This window comes from Ranitomeya imitator, chromosome 5 (genome assembly GCF_032444005.1).
Source record: "Ranitomeya imitator isolate aRanImi1 chromosome 5, aRanImi1.pri, whole genome shotgun sequence".
NCBI lineage: Eukaryota > Metazoa > Chordata > Amphibia > Anura > Dendrobatidae > Ranitomeya > Ranitomeya imitator.
Window position 1 is genome coordinate 584,384,777 of NC_091286.1, and position 19,758 is coordinate 584,404,534.

The window sequence follows — 19,758 nt, forward strand, 5'->3', positions numbered from 1 at the left end:
CCTTCATGCATGATATCTTCCGGACTTATATTGATAAATTCTTCATTGTATATCTGGACGATATTTTGATTTTTTCCTATGATTGGGAGTCTCATGTGGAACAGGTCAGGATGGTATTTCAGATCCTTCGTGACAATGCTTTGTTTGTGAAGGGGTCTAAGTGTCTCTTTGGGGTGCAGAAGGTTTCTTTTTTGGGCTTCATTTTTTCTCCCTCATCTATGGAGATGGATCCGGTTAAGGTTCAGGCCATTCATGATTGGATTCAACCCACATCCGTGAAGAGCCTTCAGAAATTTTTGAGTTTTGCAAATTTTTATCGCCGTTTCATTGCTAACTTCTCCAGCGTGGTTAAACCCTTGACCGATTTGACGAAGAAAGGCGCCGATGTGGCGAATTGGTCCTCTGCGGCTGTCTCTGCCTTTCAGGAGCTTAAACGCCGATTTACTTCTGCTCCGGTGTTGCGCCAACCGGATGTTTCTCTTCCGTTTCAGGTTGAGATTGACGCTTCTGAGATTGGGGCAGGGGCCATTTTGTCTCAGAGGGATCCTGTTGGTTCCTTGATGAAACCATGTGCCTTCTTTTCCCGTAAGTTTTCGCCTGCTGAACTCAATTATGATGTCGGCAATCGGGAGTTGGCTATGAAGTGGGCGTTTGAGGAGTGGCGACATTGGCTTGAGGGAGCTAAGCACCGTATTGTGGTCATGACCGATCATAAGAATCTGATTTACCTCGAGTCGGCCAAATGGCTGAATCCTAGACAGGCTCGATGGTCCTTGTTTTTTTCCCGTTTTGATTTCGTGGTCTCGTATCTTCCGGGTTCTAAGAATATTAAGGCTGATGCCCTCTCTAGGAGTTTTTTGCCTAATTCTGCTGAGGTCCTTGAACCGGTCGGCATTCTGAAAGAAGGGGTGGTCCTTTCTGCCATTTCCCCTGATTTACAACGGGTTCTTCAGGAATTTCAGGCTGACAGACCTGACCGCTGTCCAGGGGGAAACTGTTTGTTCCTGACAGATGGACTAGTAGAGTGATTTCTGAGGTTCACTGTTCTGTATTGGCTGGTCATCCTGGTATTTTTGGTACCAGAGACTTGGCTGGTAGGTCCTTTTGGTGGCCTTCTTTGTCACGTGATGTGCGTTCTTTTGTGCAGTCCTGTGGGACTTGTGTGCGGGCCAAGCCTTGTTGTTCCCGTGCTAGTGGGTTGCTTTTGCCATTGCCGGTACCTGAGAGGCCCTGGACGCATATTTCTATGGATTTTATTTCTGATCTTCCGGTTTCCCAGAGGATGTCGGTTATCTGGGTTGTTTGTGACTGGTTCTCTAAGATGGTTCATTTGGTGCCTTTGCCTAAATTGCCTTCCTCTTCAGATTTGGTTCCGTTATTTTTTCAGCATGTGGTTCGTTTGCATGGTATTCCGGAGAATATTGTGTCCGACAGAGGTTCCCAGTTTCTTTCTAGGTTTTAGCGGGCCTTTTGTGCTAGGCTGGGCATTGATTTGTCTTTTTCTTCTGCATTTCATCCTCAGACAAATGGCCAGACCGAGCGAACTAATCAGACTTTGGAGACTTATTTGAGATGCTTTGTGTCTGCTGATCAGGATGATTGGGTGGCCTTCTTGCCATTGGCCGAGTTTGCCCTTAATAATCGGGCTAGTTCGGCTACTTTGGTTTCGCCTTTCTTTTGTAATTTTGGTTTTCATCCTCGTTTTTCTTCTGGGCAGGTTGAGCCTTCTGACTTTCCTGGTGTGGATTCTGTGGTTGACAGGTTGCAGCAGATTTGGGCTCATGTGGTGACAATTTGGTGTTGTCTCAGGAGAAGGCTCAACGTTTTGCTAATCGTCGTCGGTGTGTTGGTTCCCGGCTTCGGGTTGGGGATCTGGTCTGGTTGTCTTCCCGTCATGTTCCTATGAAGGTTTCTTCCCCTAAGTTTAAGCCTCAGTTTATTGGTCCTTGTAGGATTTCTGGGATTATTAATCCGGTGTCTTTTCGATTGGCGCTTCCGGCCTCTTTTGCTATCCATAATGTCTTCCATAGATCTTTGTTGTGGAAATATGTGGTGCCCGTTGTTCCCTCTGTTGATCCTCCGGCCCCTGTGTTGGTTGATGGGGAGTTGGAGTATGTGGTTGAGAAGATTTTGGATTCTCGTTTTTTGAGGCGGAGGCTTCAGTACCTTGTCAAATGGAAGGGTTATGGCCAGGAGGATAATTCTTGGGTTTTTGCCTCTGATGTCCATGCTGCTGATTTGGTTCGTGGCTTTCATCTGGCTCGTCCTGATCGGCCTAGGGGCTCTGGTGAGGGTTCGGTGACCCCTCCTCAAGGGGGGGTACTGTTGTGAATTCTGCTTTTGGGCTCCCTCCGGTGGTTGTAGGTGGTAATGCAGTTGTCCCTGGATTGCAGTCCTGGTCAGGTGTATCTGCTAATTGCAGTTCTGACTGGGGTATTTAGGTTTGCAGGATTCATTAGTCCTTGCCAGTTGTCCTTGGTTGTTGGGAGGTTTTAGACCTCTGTCTGGTTCTTCCTGCCTTGCTGCCAAATCAGCAAAGATAAGTCTCTGGTTTGGTTTCTGTGGCACACAGGCTGTGTGCTTGATAATTCAGTGCTATTCATTTCTTTTTTTCTTTTCCAGCTTAGATTGTGTCAGTATTTTCTCAGTCTTGTTGGATTCTCAGGAGTTGCAGATATACGTTCCACGTCTTTAGTTAGATGGTGGAATTTTTTGTATTATCTGCTGTGGATATTTTTGGAAGGGTTTTAATACTGACCGCTTAGTATTCTGTCCTATCCTTTCCTTTTTAGCTAGAGTGGCCTCTTTTGCTAAATCCTGTTTTCTGCCTGCGTGTGTCTTTCTTCTCCTTCTCACAGTCAATATTTGTGGGGGGCTGCCTATACTTTGGGGTTCTGCTCTGAGGCAAGGTAGAATTCCTATTTCCATCTATAGGGGTATTTAGTCCTCCGGCTGTGTCGAGGTGTCTAGGGTTTGTTAGGCACACCCCACAGCTACTTCTAGTTGCGGTGTCAGTTCAGGATTTGTGGTCAGTACAGGTTCCACCTACTCCAGAGAAAGTTTCACGCGGCTCCAAGGTCACCGGATCATAACAGACCAGACCACATATTAACACAACTTAGTGACTGAATAATACCACATACACCATGGCCAGAACACATAGTGCCCAAATACTACAATGCTGATCATTAATAAAAAAAATTACTAATCTTACCATAAGTGCCATTATACTCAGGAGCTCTGTATATAGTGTCAGTGTACAGGTAAGACAATAATCACCGGAGACATTATAGACATGAGTTCTGTATATAGTGTCAGTGTACAGGTAATACAGTGATCACCAGTGACATTATGCACAAGAGCTCTGCATATAGTGTCAGTGTACAGGTAAGTGTACATGTAATACAGTGATCCCCAGTGACATTATGCACAAGAGCTCTGTATATAATGTCAGTGTACAGACAATATTGTGGTCACTGGTGACATTATACACAGGAGCTCTTTATATAATGTCAGTGTACAGGTAATACAGTGATCACCAGTGACATTATATACAGGAGCTCTGTACATAGTGTACAGTGTACATGTTATACAGTGATCACCTGTGACATTATACAAAGGAGCTCTGTATATAGTGTTAGTGTACAGGTAATACAGGGATCACCAGTGCCATTATACACAGGAGCTCTGTATATAGTGTCACTGCACAGATAATGCAGTGATCACCTTTTACATTATACATAGGATCTCTGTATATAGTATACAGTGCATTATTTCACCGGTGACGTCTCTAGTTAAAGACCTTCATCTTCATCCAGAGCACACCTGTTGTGCATTCTGTTGTCAAGCTCCCTCCTGTGGTCATGAATGGTACTTCGGCTGGTTCTGTCCATGGGCTTCCTCTGGTGGTTGTGAGTGGGGCTGCGGCTTCTGAGTTTCCTTCCACAGGTGACGAGGTTAATTCGTTAGCTGGCTGCTCTATTTAACTCAACTTAGATCATTGCTCCATGCCACCTGTCAATGTTCCAGTATTGGTCTAGTTCGCTCCTGGATCGTTCTTGTGACCTGTCTTCCCAGCAGAAGCTAAGTTCCTGCTTGTTTTTCTCTTGTTTGCTATTTTTCTGTCCAGCTTGCTATTTTGATTTTTGTCTTGCTTGCTAGAAGCTCTGGGACGCAGAGGGAGCGCCTCCGCACCGTGAGTCGGTGCGGAGGGTCTTTTGCGCCCTCTGCGTGGTCTTTTTGTAGTTTTTGTGCTGACCGCAAAGTTACCTTTCCTATCCTCTGTCTATTCAGTAAGTCGGGCCTCTCTTTGCTAAATCTATTTCATCTCTGTGTTTGTAATTTTCATCTTAACTCACAGTCATTATATGTGGGGGGCTGCCTTTTCCTTTGGGGAATTTCTCTGTGGCAAGGTAGGCTTTATTTTTCTATCTTTAGGGCTAGCTAGTTCCTTAGGCTGTGACGAGTTGCATAGGGAGCGTTAGGAGCAATCCACGGCTATTTCTAGTGTGTGTGATAGGATTAGGGATTGCAGTCAGCAGAGTTCCCACGTCCCAGAGCTGGTCCTGTATTATTAGTAACTATCAGGTCATTCCGTGTGCTCTTAACCACCAGGTCCATTATTGTCCTAACCACCAGGTCATAACAGTACAGGTGGCCCAAAGTATTAATGCATCTCAATAGAGGGATAAGAGAAGTTCTGAGACCATTTTTTTTTCTTTGCAGTGTGTTTTGTCTCTCTTTTCCCCTTTACCTCTGGGTGGTTCAGGATACAGGTGTAGATATGGACATTCAAGGTCTGTCCTCTTGTATGGATAATCTCACTGCAAGGGTACAAAACATTCAAGATTTTGTGGTTCAGAATCCGATGTCAGAGCCTAGGATTCCAATTCCTGATTTGTTTTTTGGGGATAGATCTAAGTTTCTGAATTTCAAAAATAATTGTAAATTGTTTCTTGCTTTGAAACCTCGCTCCTCAGGTGACCCTGTTCAACAAGTGAAAATCATTATTTCTTTGCTACGTGGCGACCCTCAAGACTGTGCATTTTCCCTTGCGCCAGGAGATCCGGCATTGCGTGATGTTGATGCGTTTTTTCTGGCGCTTGGATTGCTTTATGATGAACCAAATTCAGTGGATCAGGCAGAGAAAATCTTGCTGGCTCTGTGTCAGGGTCAGGATGAGGTAGAGATATATTGTCAGAAGTTTAGGAAGTGGTCTGTGCTCACTCAGTGGAATGAATGTGCCCTGGCAGCAATTTTCAGAAAGGGTCTCTCTGAAGCCCTTAAGGATGTCATGGTGGGATTTCCCATGCCTGCTGGTCTGACTGAGTCTATGTCTTTGGCCATTCAGATCGATCGACGCTTGCGTGAGCGTAAAGCTGTGCACCATTTGGCGGTATTATCTGAGCATAGACCTGAGCCTATGCAATGTGATAGGACTTCGACCAGAGCTGAACGGCAAGAACACAGACGTCGGAATGGGCTGTGTTTTTACTGTGGTGATTCCACTCATGCTATCTCCGATTGTCCTAAGCGCACTAAGCGTTTCGCTAGGTCTGCCACCATTGGTACGGTACAGTCGAAATTTCTTTTGTCCGTTACTCTGATTTGCTCTTTGTCATCCTATTCTGTTATGGCATTTGTGGATTCAGGCGCTGCCCTGAGTTTGATGGACTTGGAGTTTGCTAGGCGCTGTGGTTTTTTCTTGGAGCCCTTGCAGTATCCTATTCCATTGAGAGGAATTGATGCTACGCCTTTGGTTAAGAATAAGCCTCAGTACTGGACCCAATTGTCCATGTGCATGGCTCCTGCACATCAGGAGGATATTCGCTTTTTGGTGTTGCATAATCTGCATGATGTGGTCGTTTTGGGGTTGCCATGGCTACAGGTCCATAATCCAGTATTGGATTGGAAATCTATGTCTGTGTCAAGCTGGGGTTGTCAGGGGGTACATGGTGATGTTCCATTTCTGTCTATTTCGTCATCCACCCCTTCTGAAGTCCAGGAGTTTTTGTCGGATTACCGGGATGTATTTGATGAGCCCAAATCTAGTGCCCTACCTCCTAATAGGGATTGCGATTGTGCTATTAATTTGATTCCTGGTAGTAAGTTCCCTAAGGGCCGACTGTTCAATTTATCTGTGCCAGAGCACGCTGCTATGCGGAGTTATATAAAGGAATCCTTGGAGAAGGGTCATATTCGCCCGTCGTCGTCACCATTGGGAGCAGGGTTCTTTTTTGTGGTCAAGAAGGATGGTTCTTTGAGACCTTGTATTGATTACCGCCTTCTTAATAAGATCACAGTCAAATTTCAGTACCCTTTGCCGCTGCTGTCTGATTTATTTGCTCGGATTAAGGGGGCTAGTTGGTTCACCAAGATAGATCTTCGTGGTGCGTGTAATCTTGTGCGTATTAAACAGGGCGATGAATGGAAAACAGCATTTAATACGCCCGAGGGCCATTTTGAGTACCTGGTTATGCCATTCGGGCTTTCCAATGCTCCATCAGTATTTCAGTCCTTTATGCATGACATCTTCCGAGAGTACCTGGATAAATTCCTGATTGTATATTTGGATGATATTTTGGTCTTCTCGGATGATTGGGAGTCTCACGTGAAGCCGGCCAGAATGGTGTTCCAGGTCCTTCGTGCGAATTCTTTGTTTGTGAAGGGGTCAAAGTGTCTCTTTGGAGTTCAGAAGGTTTCATTTTTGGGTTTCATTTTTTCCCCTTCTACTATCGAGATGGACCCTGTTAAAGTCCAGGCCATTTATGATTGGACTCAGCCGACATCTGTGAAGAGTCTGCAAAAGTTCGTGGGCTTTGCTAATTTTTATCGTCGCTTCATCAGTAATTTTTCTAGTGTTGCTAAACCGTTGACTGATTTGACCAAGAAGGGTGCTGATGTGGTCAATTGGTCTTCTGTGGCTGTGGAAGCTTTTCAGGAGTTGAAGCGTCGTTTTTCTTCTGCCCCTGTGTTGTGCCAGCCAGATGTTTCGCTCCCGTTTCAGGTCGAGGTTGATGCTTTTGAGATTGGAGCAGGGGCTGTTTTGTCGCAAAGAAGTTCTGATGGCTCGGTGATGAAACCATGTGCCTTCTTTTCTAGAAATGCATCTAGAACTGCATCTAGTTCACTCTCTGACTTTGAACCAGTTACAGAAGAAGAAGTAAGCAGGCTCCTTGCATCTTCTCGCCCGACCACTTGCACCAGTGACCCCATTCCGTCACATTTCCTCCAGTCCCTTTCCCCGGCTGTCACCTCTCACCTAACAAAAATATTCAACCTTTCCCTCACTTCCGGTATTTTTCCCTCCTCATTTAAGCATGCCATCATACATCCATTACTTAAAAAACCATCCCTCGACCAAAACTGTGCCGCTAATTATAGACCTGTCTCTAATCTTCCCTTCATCTCTAAACTCCTCGAACGCCTGGTCCACTCCCGTCTTACCCGCTATCTCTCAGATAACTCTCTTCTCGACCCTCTTCAATCTGGTTTCCGCTCTTTACACTCTACTGAAACTGCCCTCACTAAAGTCTCTAATGACCTACTAACAGCTAAATCTAATGGTCACTACTCCATGCTAATTCTCTTGGATCTCTCTGCAGCATTTGATACTGTGGATCATCAGCTCCTCCTCACTATGCTCCGCTCCATCGGCCTCAAGGACACCGTTCTCTCCTGGTTCTCCTCCTATCTCTCTGACCGATCCTTCACTGTATGTTTCGCTGGTTCCTCCTCCTCTCACCTTCCCCTTACTGTTGGGGTTCCTCAAGGATCAGTCCTAGGCCCCCTCCTCTTCTCTTTGTATACTGCCCCTATTGGACAAACAATCAGTAGATTTGGCTTCCAGTACCATCTCTATGCTGACGACACCCAACTATACACTTCTTCTCCTGATCTCACGCCTGCCTTATTAGAAAACACCAGTGATTGTCTTACCGCTGTCTCTAGCATCATGTCCTCCCTCTATCTGAAACTAAACCTGTCAAAAACTGAACTCCTCGTGTTTTCTCCCTCTACTAACCTACCTTTGCCTGACATTGCCATCTCCGTTTGCGGTTCCACCATTACTCCAAAGCAACATGCCCGCTGCCTTGGGGTCATCCTTGATTCTGACCTTTCATTCACCCCCCACATCCGATCACTGGCTCGCTCTTCTTACCTGCATCTCAAAAACATTTCTAGAATTCGCCCTTTTCTTACTTTCGACTCTGCAAAAACTCTTACTGTTTCACTTATTCATTCTCGTCTGGACTATTGTAACTCTCTACTAATCGGCCTCCCTCTTACCAAACTCTCCCCGCTCCAATCTGTCCTGAATGCTGCTGCCAGGATCATATTCCTCACCAACCGTTACACCGATGCCTCTACCTTGTGCCAGTCATTACACTGGTTACCCATCCACTCAAGAATCCAGTACAAAACTACTACCCTCATCCACAAAGCACTCCATGGCTCAGCACCACCCTACATCTCCTCTCTGGTCTCAGTCTACCACCCTGCCCGTGCCCTCCGCTCCGCTGATGACCTCAGGTTAGCATCCTCAATAATCAGAACCTCCCACTCCCGTCTCCAAGACTTTACACGTGCTGCGCCGATTCTTTGGAATGCACTACCTAGGATAATACGATTAATCCCCAATCCCCACAGTTTTAAGCGTGCCCTAAAAACTCATTTGTTCAGACTGGCCTACCGCCTCAATGCATTAACCTAACGATCCCTGTGTGGCCTATATTAAAAAAAAAAAAAAATTAATTAACTGGTTCATGCAGCTTTACATGAACACCCAAGCCTTACACTATGGCTGGTCCGAATAACTATAGCAATTGTTACCATCCACCTCTCGTGTCTCCCCTTTTCCTCATAGTTTGTAAGCTTACGAGCAGGGCCCTCACTCCTCTTGGTATCTGTTTTGAACTGTATTTCTGTTATGCTGTAATGTCTATTGTATGTACAAATCCCCTCTATAATTTGTAAAGCGCTGCGGAATATGTTGGCGCTATATAAATAAAAATTATTATTATTATAGAAAGTTTTCGCCTGCTGAGCGCAATTATGATGTTGGCAATCGAGAGTTGCTGGCCATGAAGTGGGCATTCAAGGAGTGGCGTCATTGGCTTGAAGGAGCCAAGCATCGCGTGGTGGTCTTGACGGATCACAAGAATTTGACTTATCTCGAGTCTGCCAAACGGTTGAATCCTAGACAGGCTCGTTGGTCGCTATTTTTCTCCCGTTTTGATTTTGTGGTTTCATACCTTCCGGGCTCTAAGAATGTGAAGGCTGATGCCCTGTCAAGGAGTTTTGTGCCCGACTCTCCGGGTGTTCCTGAGCCGGCGGGTTTTCTCAGAGAGGGGGTAATTTTGTCTGCTATCTCCCCTGATTTGCGGCGGGTGCTGCAAAAATTTCAGGCTGATAGACCTGACCGTTGCCCAGCGGAGAAACTGTTTGTCCCTGATAAATGGACTAGTAGAGTTATCTCTGAGGTTCATTGTTCGGTGTTGGCTGGTCATCCTGGATTCTTTGGTACCAGAGATTTGGTGGCTAAATCCTTTTGGTGGCCGTCTTTGTCACGGGATGTGCGTTCTTTTGTGCAGTCCTGTGGGACTTGTGCTCGGGCTAAGCCCTGCTGTTCTCGTGCCAGTGGGTTGCTTTTGCCCTTGCCGGTCCCGAAGAGGCCCTGGACGCATATTTCTATGGATTTTATTTCGGATCTCCCTGTCTCTCAAAAGATGTCGGTCATTTGGGTGGTTTGTGATCGCTTCTCTAAGATGGTCCATTTGGTACCCTTGTCTAAATTGCATTCCTCCTCTGATTTGGTGCCATTGTTTTTCCAGCATGTGGTTCGTTTACATGGCATTCCGGAGAACATCGTTTCGGACAGAGGTTCCCAGTTTGTTTCGAGGTTTTCGCGATCCTTTTGTGCAAGGATGGACATTGATTTGTCTTTTTCCTCGGCTTTCCATCCTCAGACAAATGGCCAAACCGAATGAACTAATCAGACTTTGGAAACATATCTGAGATGCTTTGTTTCTGCTGATCAGGATGATTGGGTGTCCTTTTTGCCGTTGGCTGAGTTCGCCCTTAATAATCGGGCCAGCTCGGCTACTTTGGTTTCGCCGTTTTTCTGCAATTCTGGTTTCCATCCTCGTTTCTCTTCAGGGCAGGTTGAGTCTTCGGACTGTCCTGGTGTAGATACTGTGGTGGATAGGTTGCAGCAGATTTGGACTCATGTGGTGGACAATTTGACATTGTCCCAGGAGAAGGCTCAACGTTTCGCTAACCGCCGGCGCTGTGTGGGTACCCGACTTCGTGTTGGGGATTTGGTTTGGTTGTCGTCTCGTTATGTTCCTATGAAGGTTTCCTCTCCTAAGTTTAAGCCTCGTTTCATTGGTCCGTATAAGATTTCTGAGGTTCTCAATCCTGTGTCATTTCGTTTGACCCTTCCAGCTTCTTTTGCCATCCATAATGTATTCCATAGGTCGTTGTTGCGGAGATACGTGGCGCCTGTGGTTCCATCCGTTGATCCTCCTGCCCCGGTGTTGGTTGAGGGGGAGTTGGAGTATGTGGTGGAGAAGATTTTTGATTCTCGTATTTCGAGACGGAAACTCCAGTACCTGGTCAAGTGGAAGGGTTATGGTCAGGAAGATAATTCCTGGATCTTTGCCTCTGATGTTCATGCTGCCGATCTGGTTCGTGCCTTTCATTTGGCTCGTCCTGGTCGGCCTGGGGGCTCTGGTGAGGGTTCGGTGACCCCTCCTCAAGGGGGGCGTACTGTTGTGAATTCTGTTGTCAAGCTCCCTCCTGTGGTCATGAATGGTACTTCGGCTGGTTCTGTCCATGGGCTTCCTCTGGTGGTTGTGAGTGGGGCTGCGGCTTCTGAGTTTCCTTTCACAGGTGACGAGGTTAATTCGTTAGCTGACTGCTCTATTTAACTCCACTTAGATCATTGCTCCATGCCACCTGTCAATGTTCCAGTATTGGTCTAGTTCGCTCCTGGATCGTTCTTGTGACCTGGATAGTTTTTGTGCTGACCGCAAAGTTACCTTTCCTATCCTCTGTCTGTTCAGTAAGTCGGGCCTCTCTTTGCTAAATCTATTTCATCTCTGTGTTTGTAATTTTCATCTTAACTCACAGTCATTATATGTGGGGGGCTGCCTTTTCCTTTGGGGAATTTCTCTGAGGCAAGGTAGGCTTTATTTTTCTATCTTTAGGGCTAGCTAGTTCCTTAGGCTGTGACGAGTTGCATAAGGAGCGTTAGGAGCAATCCACGGCTATTTCTAGTGTGTGTGATAGGATTAGGGATTGCGGTCAGCAGAGTTCCCACGTCCCAGAGCTGGTCCTGTATTATTAGTAACTATCAGGTCATTCCGTGTGCTCTTAACCACCAGGTCCATTATTGTCCTAACCACCAGGTCATAACACACACCACCATCAATTTTTCCAGCCAGGATTCGTCTCTGCAGAAAATAATACAGTAATCGAGCGCACATTCCCCAACCTATATACCACACCAGATGAAGAAAAAAAGTGACCATGTCGCCCTGCACAGTAACATAGTAACATAGTAACATAGTTAGTAAGGCCGAAAAAAGGCATTTGTCCATCCAGTTCAGCCTATAGTCCATCATAATAAATCCCCAGATCTACGTCCTTCTACAGAACCTAATAATTGTATGATACAATATTGTTCTGCCCCAGGAAGACATCCAGGCCTCTCTTGAACCCCTCGACTGAGTTCGCCATCACCACCTCCTCAGGCAAGCAATTCCAGATTCTCACTGCCCTAACAGTAAAGAATCCTCTTCTATGTTGGTGGAAAAACCTTCTCTCCTCCAGACGCAAAGAATGCCCCCTTGTGCCCGTCACCTTCCTTGGTATAAACAGATCCTCAGCGAGATATTTGTATTGTCCCCTTATATACTTATACATGGTTATTAGATCGCCCCTCAGTCGTCTTTTTTCTAGACTAAATAATCCTAATTTCGCTAATCTATCTGGGTATTGTAGTTCTCCCATCCCCTTTATTAATTTTGTTGCCCTCCTTTGTACTCTCTCTAGTTCCATTATATCCTTCATGAGCACCGGTGCCCAAAACTGGACACAGTACTTCATGTGCGGTCTAACTAGGGATTTGTACAGAGGCAGTATAATGCTCTCATCATGTGTATCCAGACCTCTTTTAATGCACCCCATGATCCTGTTTGCCTTGGCAGCTGCTGCCTGGCACTGGCTGCTCCAGGTAAGTTTATCATTAACTAGGATCCCCAAGTCCTTCTCCCTGTCAGATTTACCCAGTGGTTTCCCATTCAGTGTGTAATGGTGATATTGATTCCTTCTTCCCATGTGTATAACCTTACATTTATAATTGTTAAACCTCATCTGCCACCTTTCAGCCCAAGTTTCCAACTTATCCAGATCCATCTGTAGCAGAATACTATCTTCTCTTGTATTAACTGCTTTACATAGTTTTGTATCATCTGCAAATATCGATATTTTACTGTGTAAACCTTCTACCAGATCATTAATGAATATGTTGAAGAGAACAGGTCCCAATACTGACCCCTGCGGTACCCCACTGGTCACAGCGACCCAGTTAGAGACTATACCATTTATAACCACCCTCTGCTTTCTATCACTAAGCCAGTTACTAACCCATTTACACACATTTTCCCCCAGAACAAGCATTCTCATTTTGTGTACAGTGACAGTATCCTCAAAAATAATATCCTTTATTTATACCCTACAGTAATAATATCCCACATTCTGGACCTTACGAGTCCTCCCATTCTGCCTCATGTCTCTCTATATTACCCCCATAGTCATCCATAATAGTATAATGCACCCCATAGTCATTAATAACAGTACAATGCAGCCCCATACCAGTACAATGCAGCCCAATGGCAGTATAGTGCAGCCCATGGCAGTATAATGCAGCCCCATAGTAGAATAATGCACCCCAAAACAGTACAATGCAGCCCCACAGTGTGGCCTTACACAAAAAAAAGGTTCTCCTTTCCTGGCCGAGGTCCATCGGTGCCCTCTGCTCGATTCAACTGAGGCGCACACCACTGTTGCTGCGTATGGCAATGATGTGATGAGAGCGCACATTCAGTTACTGAAGCAGCAGGATCCTGCCTCTGAGGCCTGATGAGCAGAAGACAGAGGGCCGCCAGTAAGGGCAGCAATGCCCTCATGGTGGATCTGTACATTTGTATCAGCTGTATATTCTGTACATCTGTATCAGCTGTATATACTGTATATCTGTATATACTGTTCATCTGCAAATGTAGTACATCTGTATCAGCTGTATATAGTGTACATCTGTATCAGCTGTATATAGTGTACATCTGTATCAGCTGTACATACTGTACATCTGTATCAGCTGTATATACTGTACATCTGTATCAGCTGTATATAGTGTACATCTGTATCAGCTGTATATAGTGTACATCTGTATCAGCTGTATATAGTGTACATCTGTATCAGCTGTATATAGTGTACATCTGTATCAGCTGTACATACTGTACATCTGTATCAGCTGTATATACTGTACATCTGTATCAGCTGTATATAGTGTACATCTGTATCAGCTGTACATACTGTATATCTGTATCAGCTGTGTACCCTCTATACTTGCAGAATCTTCATAACAATTCAATGGCTATGAAATAGGGCAAATGTTTTATCCAAAGGGAACCTGATTTTCTCTTGTACTTGTAGTTGAAGGACACCTCCATATGTACAGAATAAATGTGTTCTAGAATTCCATCAATACTTAGGCAAACATTACCATAAAAAAGGAAAAAATTATAATGTTTTATATTTTTCCAACTTTCTAAAAATATGCAAGCATTGTTTATAATCACGTGCCCTTCATCTACAAGGCGTACCACTGGACCTCTGCCAAAGAAAGAGAGTTGAATAGTCCGTCCAGTAACAGATGTTGTCAGTTGTCTTAAGATAGGATGAGATGGTGTTTGTTCAGTTGAGCTTTCATTAATATTAACACCTAACACACGTACACGTCGAACACAAAGCCTATTCCCACTTCCACCAGGACCTCGCTTTTTCCCACTCATATTGTATGTAGCCTTCCCCTCTTTTAACCAGCTCTTTCGCAAGCTTAGGCCCAGACCTGTCAGTCACCTGTCACTAAATGAACACTCAGTATTTATTTCCTGACATAGTATCCCTGAACAACAATATTAGCCCTAACGATTTTGATTAGCAAATGGAGCCTCCAGAGTCCTGACTGCAACACAGTACTAGCTCAAATGATTTTGAGTAGGAAATCTGGACTCTGGTCTGCACGATACTATTAGCCCTAACGATTTTGGTTAGCAAATGGGGACTCCCGCTGAACCCCAATATTAGTCTTAACAATTTTGATTAGCAAATGGGGCATCCTGTCTGCAACACAGTATTAGCCCAAACGATTTTGAGTAAGAAATGTGGACTACGGCTTGCACAAGACTAATGATTTTGATTAGCAAATGTGGGCCTCTTGAGTCCTGACTGCAACACAGTACTAGCTCAAACGATTTTGAGTAGGAAATGTGGACTCTGGCCTGCACAAAACTTTTAGCCCTAATGATTTTGATTAGCAAATGGGGCCTCCTGAGTTCTGACTGCAACACAGTTTTAGCCCAAACGAGCAGGAAATATAGACTCTTACCTGCACAACACTATTAGTACAAACAAGCTCCTGTAGAATGTAAGCCCGCAAGGGCAGGGTCCTCGCCCCTCTGTATCAGTCCGTCATCGTTAGTTTGTTTACTGTATGTGATATTTGTAACTTGTATGTAACCCCTTCTCATGTACAGCACCATGGAATCAATGGTGCTATATAAATAAATAATAATAATAATACTGTAGATGCTGGAAGGTTGATTTCAAGCAGGACAAGATCCTATCTAACTATATAACTTACAGCAGCAGGAGCAGCCTCTCTGCACTGTTACGCTGATAAAATGGTGCCAACAAAACAACATGTCTGCTTTTTATTTGGAGAGGGACATGTGACTTTGGTGGTCAATGACAGAAGCCCTTGTGTCATGACTTTGGGGATGGTTTCTCCTCCCTGATTGGCTTCCGGAATGTACACACATTAAGTTATTCCAAAACAATTTCCAGTCTGCCGCTTCTCTAACCTATACACACTCTCTCCCCTCATAAAACACATCCTCCCTGCTCATCATGCAGAACCAGTATCCTAGCCAAAATCATAGCAAAAGCATTAGGGGAAATGCGATCATTTACTGATGGTGACAAAATTTTGCCAACTAGGAGGTAAAAATACTCAGGTAACCGAACACGAATCCGAATGTACTATGCTCATGCCGAATTTGAGATTGTTGAACATTTTCCAAATAAGTTCGCTCATCTCTACTGGCAATCGCTAGTGTGATTGCATTTAAAAGAAAAACAGTTCTCAACTGTTAAATCATTGGTCGCTACGTAATGAAAAATCAAAAGGTGAAGACAGCGAGTGGAAACTTCTTGAGATCAGATGCAGTGCTCATACTGTCCAGTTTCCGGTCTAGGTCAATTATCATCGTTAATAACCAATAAGTTCACCAGCATCTTCAAAACATGCACTTTGTGCCTTCTGAGCAGGGTGAGTCGCGGTATGTTTTACATGTCAGGGCTCCAATAAAGATGTCATGTCCTGCAGATACTGAACTTCTTGCATTAAACTGGCTTTACCCATGAGGCAAGTGATTGTTCGCAGCGGTCAGGTAATATTGCTCTTAGTGGGTAAAAATGACAATTTTTGACCATTAGCGCATCATTATTGGAGCAGGGAAGGCCTGGAGGCAGGAGGGTTAAAGTCTACCATTCATTCTAAACAGTTTTTAATGTGTCATATTTACATATTAGAAGTTTTAATCGATGGGATATAATAGTTGAGATTCCCATCAGATGATAAAGTGAAGGGTAGAAGCTCCCAGCCCATTTTGTTTCTGATTGGTTCTGCTTGATTTCCCTTCATAGAATGAAGTCATGGTCTGAGACCCCTGAAACACAACTTCTGAAATGTCTATGATATCTGACAATATGACCTATGGCACCAAGAATTCTGTAATAACTTTTATTATGATAGATGGGAATTGGGTCTAATGCAAAAGATTGCAAAATATTTAATGCTTGAGGGTACACTCACAATTTCACTCTCACGGTCAAAAAGTTTTTTCTAATATCTAATCTGTACCTTCTCCCTTTCAGTTTCATTCCATTGCTTCTCGTGTTTCCATGTGCAAATGAGAATAAGGATGATCCCTCTACACTGACATACCTAATTAAGCAGTTGATCCTGCTGAGTAAATAAATGACCATGCTGATATGTCTCTGTCCTCAATAGGGTCCTACTTCAGTCAGAGCTGCGCTCCGGGATCCCCCATTGATTCCAATCTCTGCAAACTGTGTATTGGTGATCCACAAAACCCCGAGGCAAATACAACATGTTCTCTAAGCGACAAAGAGGCGTATTACGGCAGTGAAGGAGCCATCAGGTAAAATAGTCTAGTAAGATCATTCCTAGCCATCCTGCTCTTGTCATTTTACGTCTACTGAAGTCTGATAGTTGGGTTTGCATCAGATGGTGGTATGGTGGTATCATTATTATTAGTTTTTTTTTTATTCTAAGTGCATGTAAATTGGCACCGAGGCTCGGCTGAGACTCACCAATGCCAGCCTATGGGTGCGTGAAAAAAAAAAAATCGCACAGCACTCGGGCCATGTAAGTGCTGTCTGATTTTTACACACCAATGTCATATGAAAAGGTGGCAATTCATCTGCCGCATACAGTAAAATCACACTGACAGGTTAGAATAGATATACAGCTCTGGCAAAAATTAAGAGACCACAGCAAGATTTTTAGTTTGTCTCATTTTTCTCTTTATAGGTATATTTTTGAGTAAAATGTAAATTGTTCTTTTATTCTATAAACGTCTGACAACATGGCTCCGAATTTCCAAGCAATAAATTTTGCATTTTTTTTCCAGAAAAGGAAAAATGGTCAAAATTAAAAAAAAATAACCAGTGCTTTCAGACCTCAAATAATGCAAAGAAAACAAGTTCATAATCATTTAGAAACAACAATACTAATGTTTTAACTCAGGAAGAGTTCACTAATCAATATTTTGTGGAATACCATGATTTTTAATCACAGCTTTTATGTGTGTAGGCATACTTTCCACTAGTCTTTCACACTGCTCTTGGTGCAAAAATTTAAGCAGTTCTTTGTTTGATGGCTTGTGACTATCCATCATCCTCTTCGTAGCAATCCAGAGGTTTTCAATGGGGTTCAGGTATGGAGATTGGGCTGCCCATGACAGGGTTTTGATGGGGTCTTCTCTTAATTTTTGCCAGATCTGTATACACATAGAATACATAGATATGTAGATGTCAGTGACATATATATAGATAGGTAAATAGATAGATAGAAGAAAATCCGGCAATTCAGCAGCCGTGTAGTGTAAAGCAGGGGCCGACAGGATGGAATAGATGGATAACATACAGTATATACATATAGAATAAATAGAGATACAGATGTCAGTGACATATACAATTAGTGCAGTGTGTGTGCAGCTAACTGTACATGAATTTAATTAACCCCTTCATGACCGGGGGATTTTTCGTTTTTCCGTGTTCGTTTTTCGCTCCCCTCCTTCCCAGAGCCATAACTTTTTTATTTTTCCGTCAATTTGGCCATGTGAGGGCTTATTTTTTGCGGGACGAGTTGTACTTTTGAACGACATCATTGGTTTTAGCATGTCGTGTACTAGAAAACGGGAAAAAAATTCCAAGTGCGGTGAAATTGCAAAAAAAGTGCAATCCCACATTGGTTTTTTGTTTGGCTTTTTTGCTAGGTTGACTAAATGCTAAAAATTACCTGCCATTATGATTCTCCAGGTCAGTACGAGTTCATAGACACCTAACATGACTAGGTTATTTTTTATCTAAGTGGTGAAAAAAAATTCCAAACTTTGCTAAAAAAAAAAAAAAAAAAATTGCGCCATTTTCCGATACTCGTAGCGTCTCCATTTTTCATGATCTGGGGTCGGGTGAGGGCTTATTTTTTGCATGCCGAGATGACGTTTTTAATGATAGCATTTCGGTGCAGATACGTTCTTTTGATCGCCCGTTATTGCATTTTAATGCAATGTCGCGGCGACCAAAAAAACGTAATTCTGGCGTTTCGAATTTTTTTCCCGCTACGCTGTTTAGCGATCAGGTTAATGCTTTTTTTTAATTGATAGATCGGGCGATTCTGAGCGCGGCGATACCAAATATGCGTAGAGTTGATATTTTTTTTATTGATTTATTTTGATTGGGGCGAAAGGGGGGTGATTTAAACTTTTATGTTTTTTTTTATTTTTTTCACATTTTTTTAAACTTTTTTTTTTAACTTTTGCCATGCTTCAATAGCCTCCATGGGAGGCTAGAAGCAGGCACAACTCGATCGGCTCTGCTACATAGCAGCGATCTGCTGATCACTGCTATGTAGCAGAAATGCAGGTGTGCTGTAAGCGCCGACCACAGGGTGGCGCTCACAGCCACCGGTCATCAGTAACCATAGAGGTCTCAAGGACCTCTATGGTTACAATATACAAGCATCGCCGACCCCCGATCATGTGACGGGGGTCGGCGATGACGTCATTTCCGGCCGCCCGGCCGGAAGCGGTAGTTAAATGCCGCTGTCTGCGTTTGACAGCGGCATTTAACCCCTTCCCGACCCATGACGCCACGTAGGCGTCATGAAAGTCGGTGCCATTCCGACCCATGACGCCTATGTGGCGTCATGGAAAGATCGCGTCCCTGCAGGCCGGGTGAAAGGGTTAACTCCCATTTCACCCGATCTGCAGGGACAGGGGGAGTGGTAGTTTAGCCCAGGGGGGGTGGCTTCACCCCCTCGTGGCTACGATCGCTCTGATTGGCTGTTGAAAGTGAAACTGCCAATCAGAGCGATTTGTAATATTTCACCTATTATAACTGGTGAAATATTACAATCCAGCCATGGCCGATGCTGAAATATCATCGGTCATGGCTGGAAATACTAATGTGCCCCCACCCCACCCCACCGATCGCCCCCCTCAGCCCTCCGATCTGCTCGGTACACTGCCCCGCTCCCCTCCGTCCTGTGCTCCGCTCCCCCCCGTGCTCTTGTCCGCTCACCCCCGTGCTCCAATCACCCCCCCTGCACTCCGATCCACCCCCCCGGTGCTCCGTTCCACCCCCCCGTGCTCCATTCCAGCCCCCCCCCGTGCTCCGTTCCACGCCCCCGTGCTCCGTTCCACCCCTCCCGCGCTCCGATTCCCCCCCGTGCTCCGATCCCCCCCCCCGTGGTCCCCCCCACCCCATCATACTTACCGATCCAGCCGGGGTCCCGTCCGTCTTCTCCCTGGGCGCCGCCATCTTCCAAAATGGCGGGCGCATGCGCAGTGCGCCCGCCGAATCTGCCGGCCGGCAGATTCGTTCCAAAGTGCATTTTGATCACTGAGATAGATTATTTCTCAGTGATCAAAATAAAAAAAAAATAATAAATGACCCCCCCCCCCCCCTTTGTCACCCCCATAGGTAGGGACAATAAAAAAAATAAAGAATTTTTTTTTTTTTCCACTAATGTTAGAATAGGGTTAGGGGTAGGGTTAGGGGTAGGGTTAGGGGTAGGGTTAGGGTTAGGGGTAGGGTTAGGGGTAGGGTTAGGGGTAGGGTTAGGGGTAGGGTTAGGGTTAGGGTTAGGGCTAGGGGTAGGGC

General features: G+C 44.7%; 1 protein-coding gene across 1 annotated transcript in view; it reads left to right on the plus strand.

Moving 5' to 3' along the window:
* LOC138638537 (saxiphilin-like) overlaps nucleotides 1–19,758 on the plus strand; it is a 160,193-nt gene that overhangs the window by 109,150 nt on the left and 31,285 nt on the right. The window contains exon 16 of the mRNA XM_069727917.1: nucleotides 16,361–16,511. Within this exon, the coding sequence (XP_069584018.1) occupies nucleotides 16,361–16,511 (151 nt within the window). The remainder of the gene's footprint in view (nucleotides 1–16,360; nucleotides 16,512–19,758) is intronic.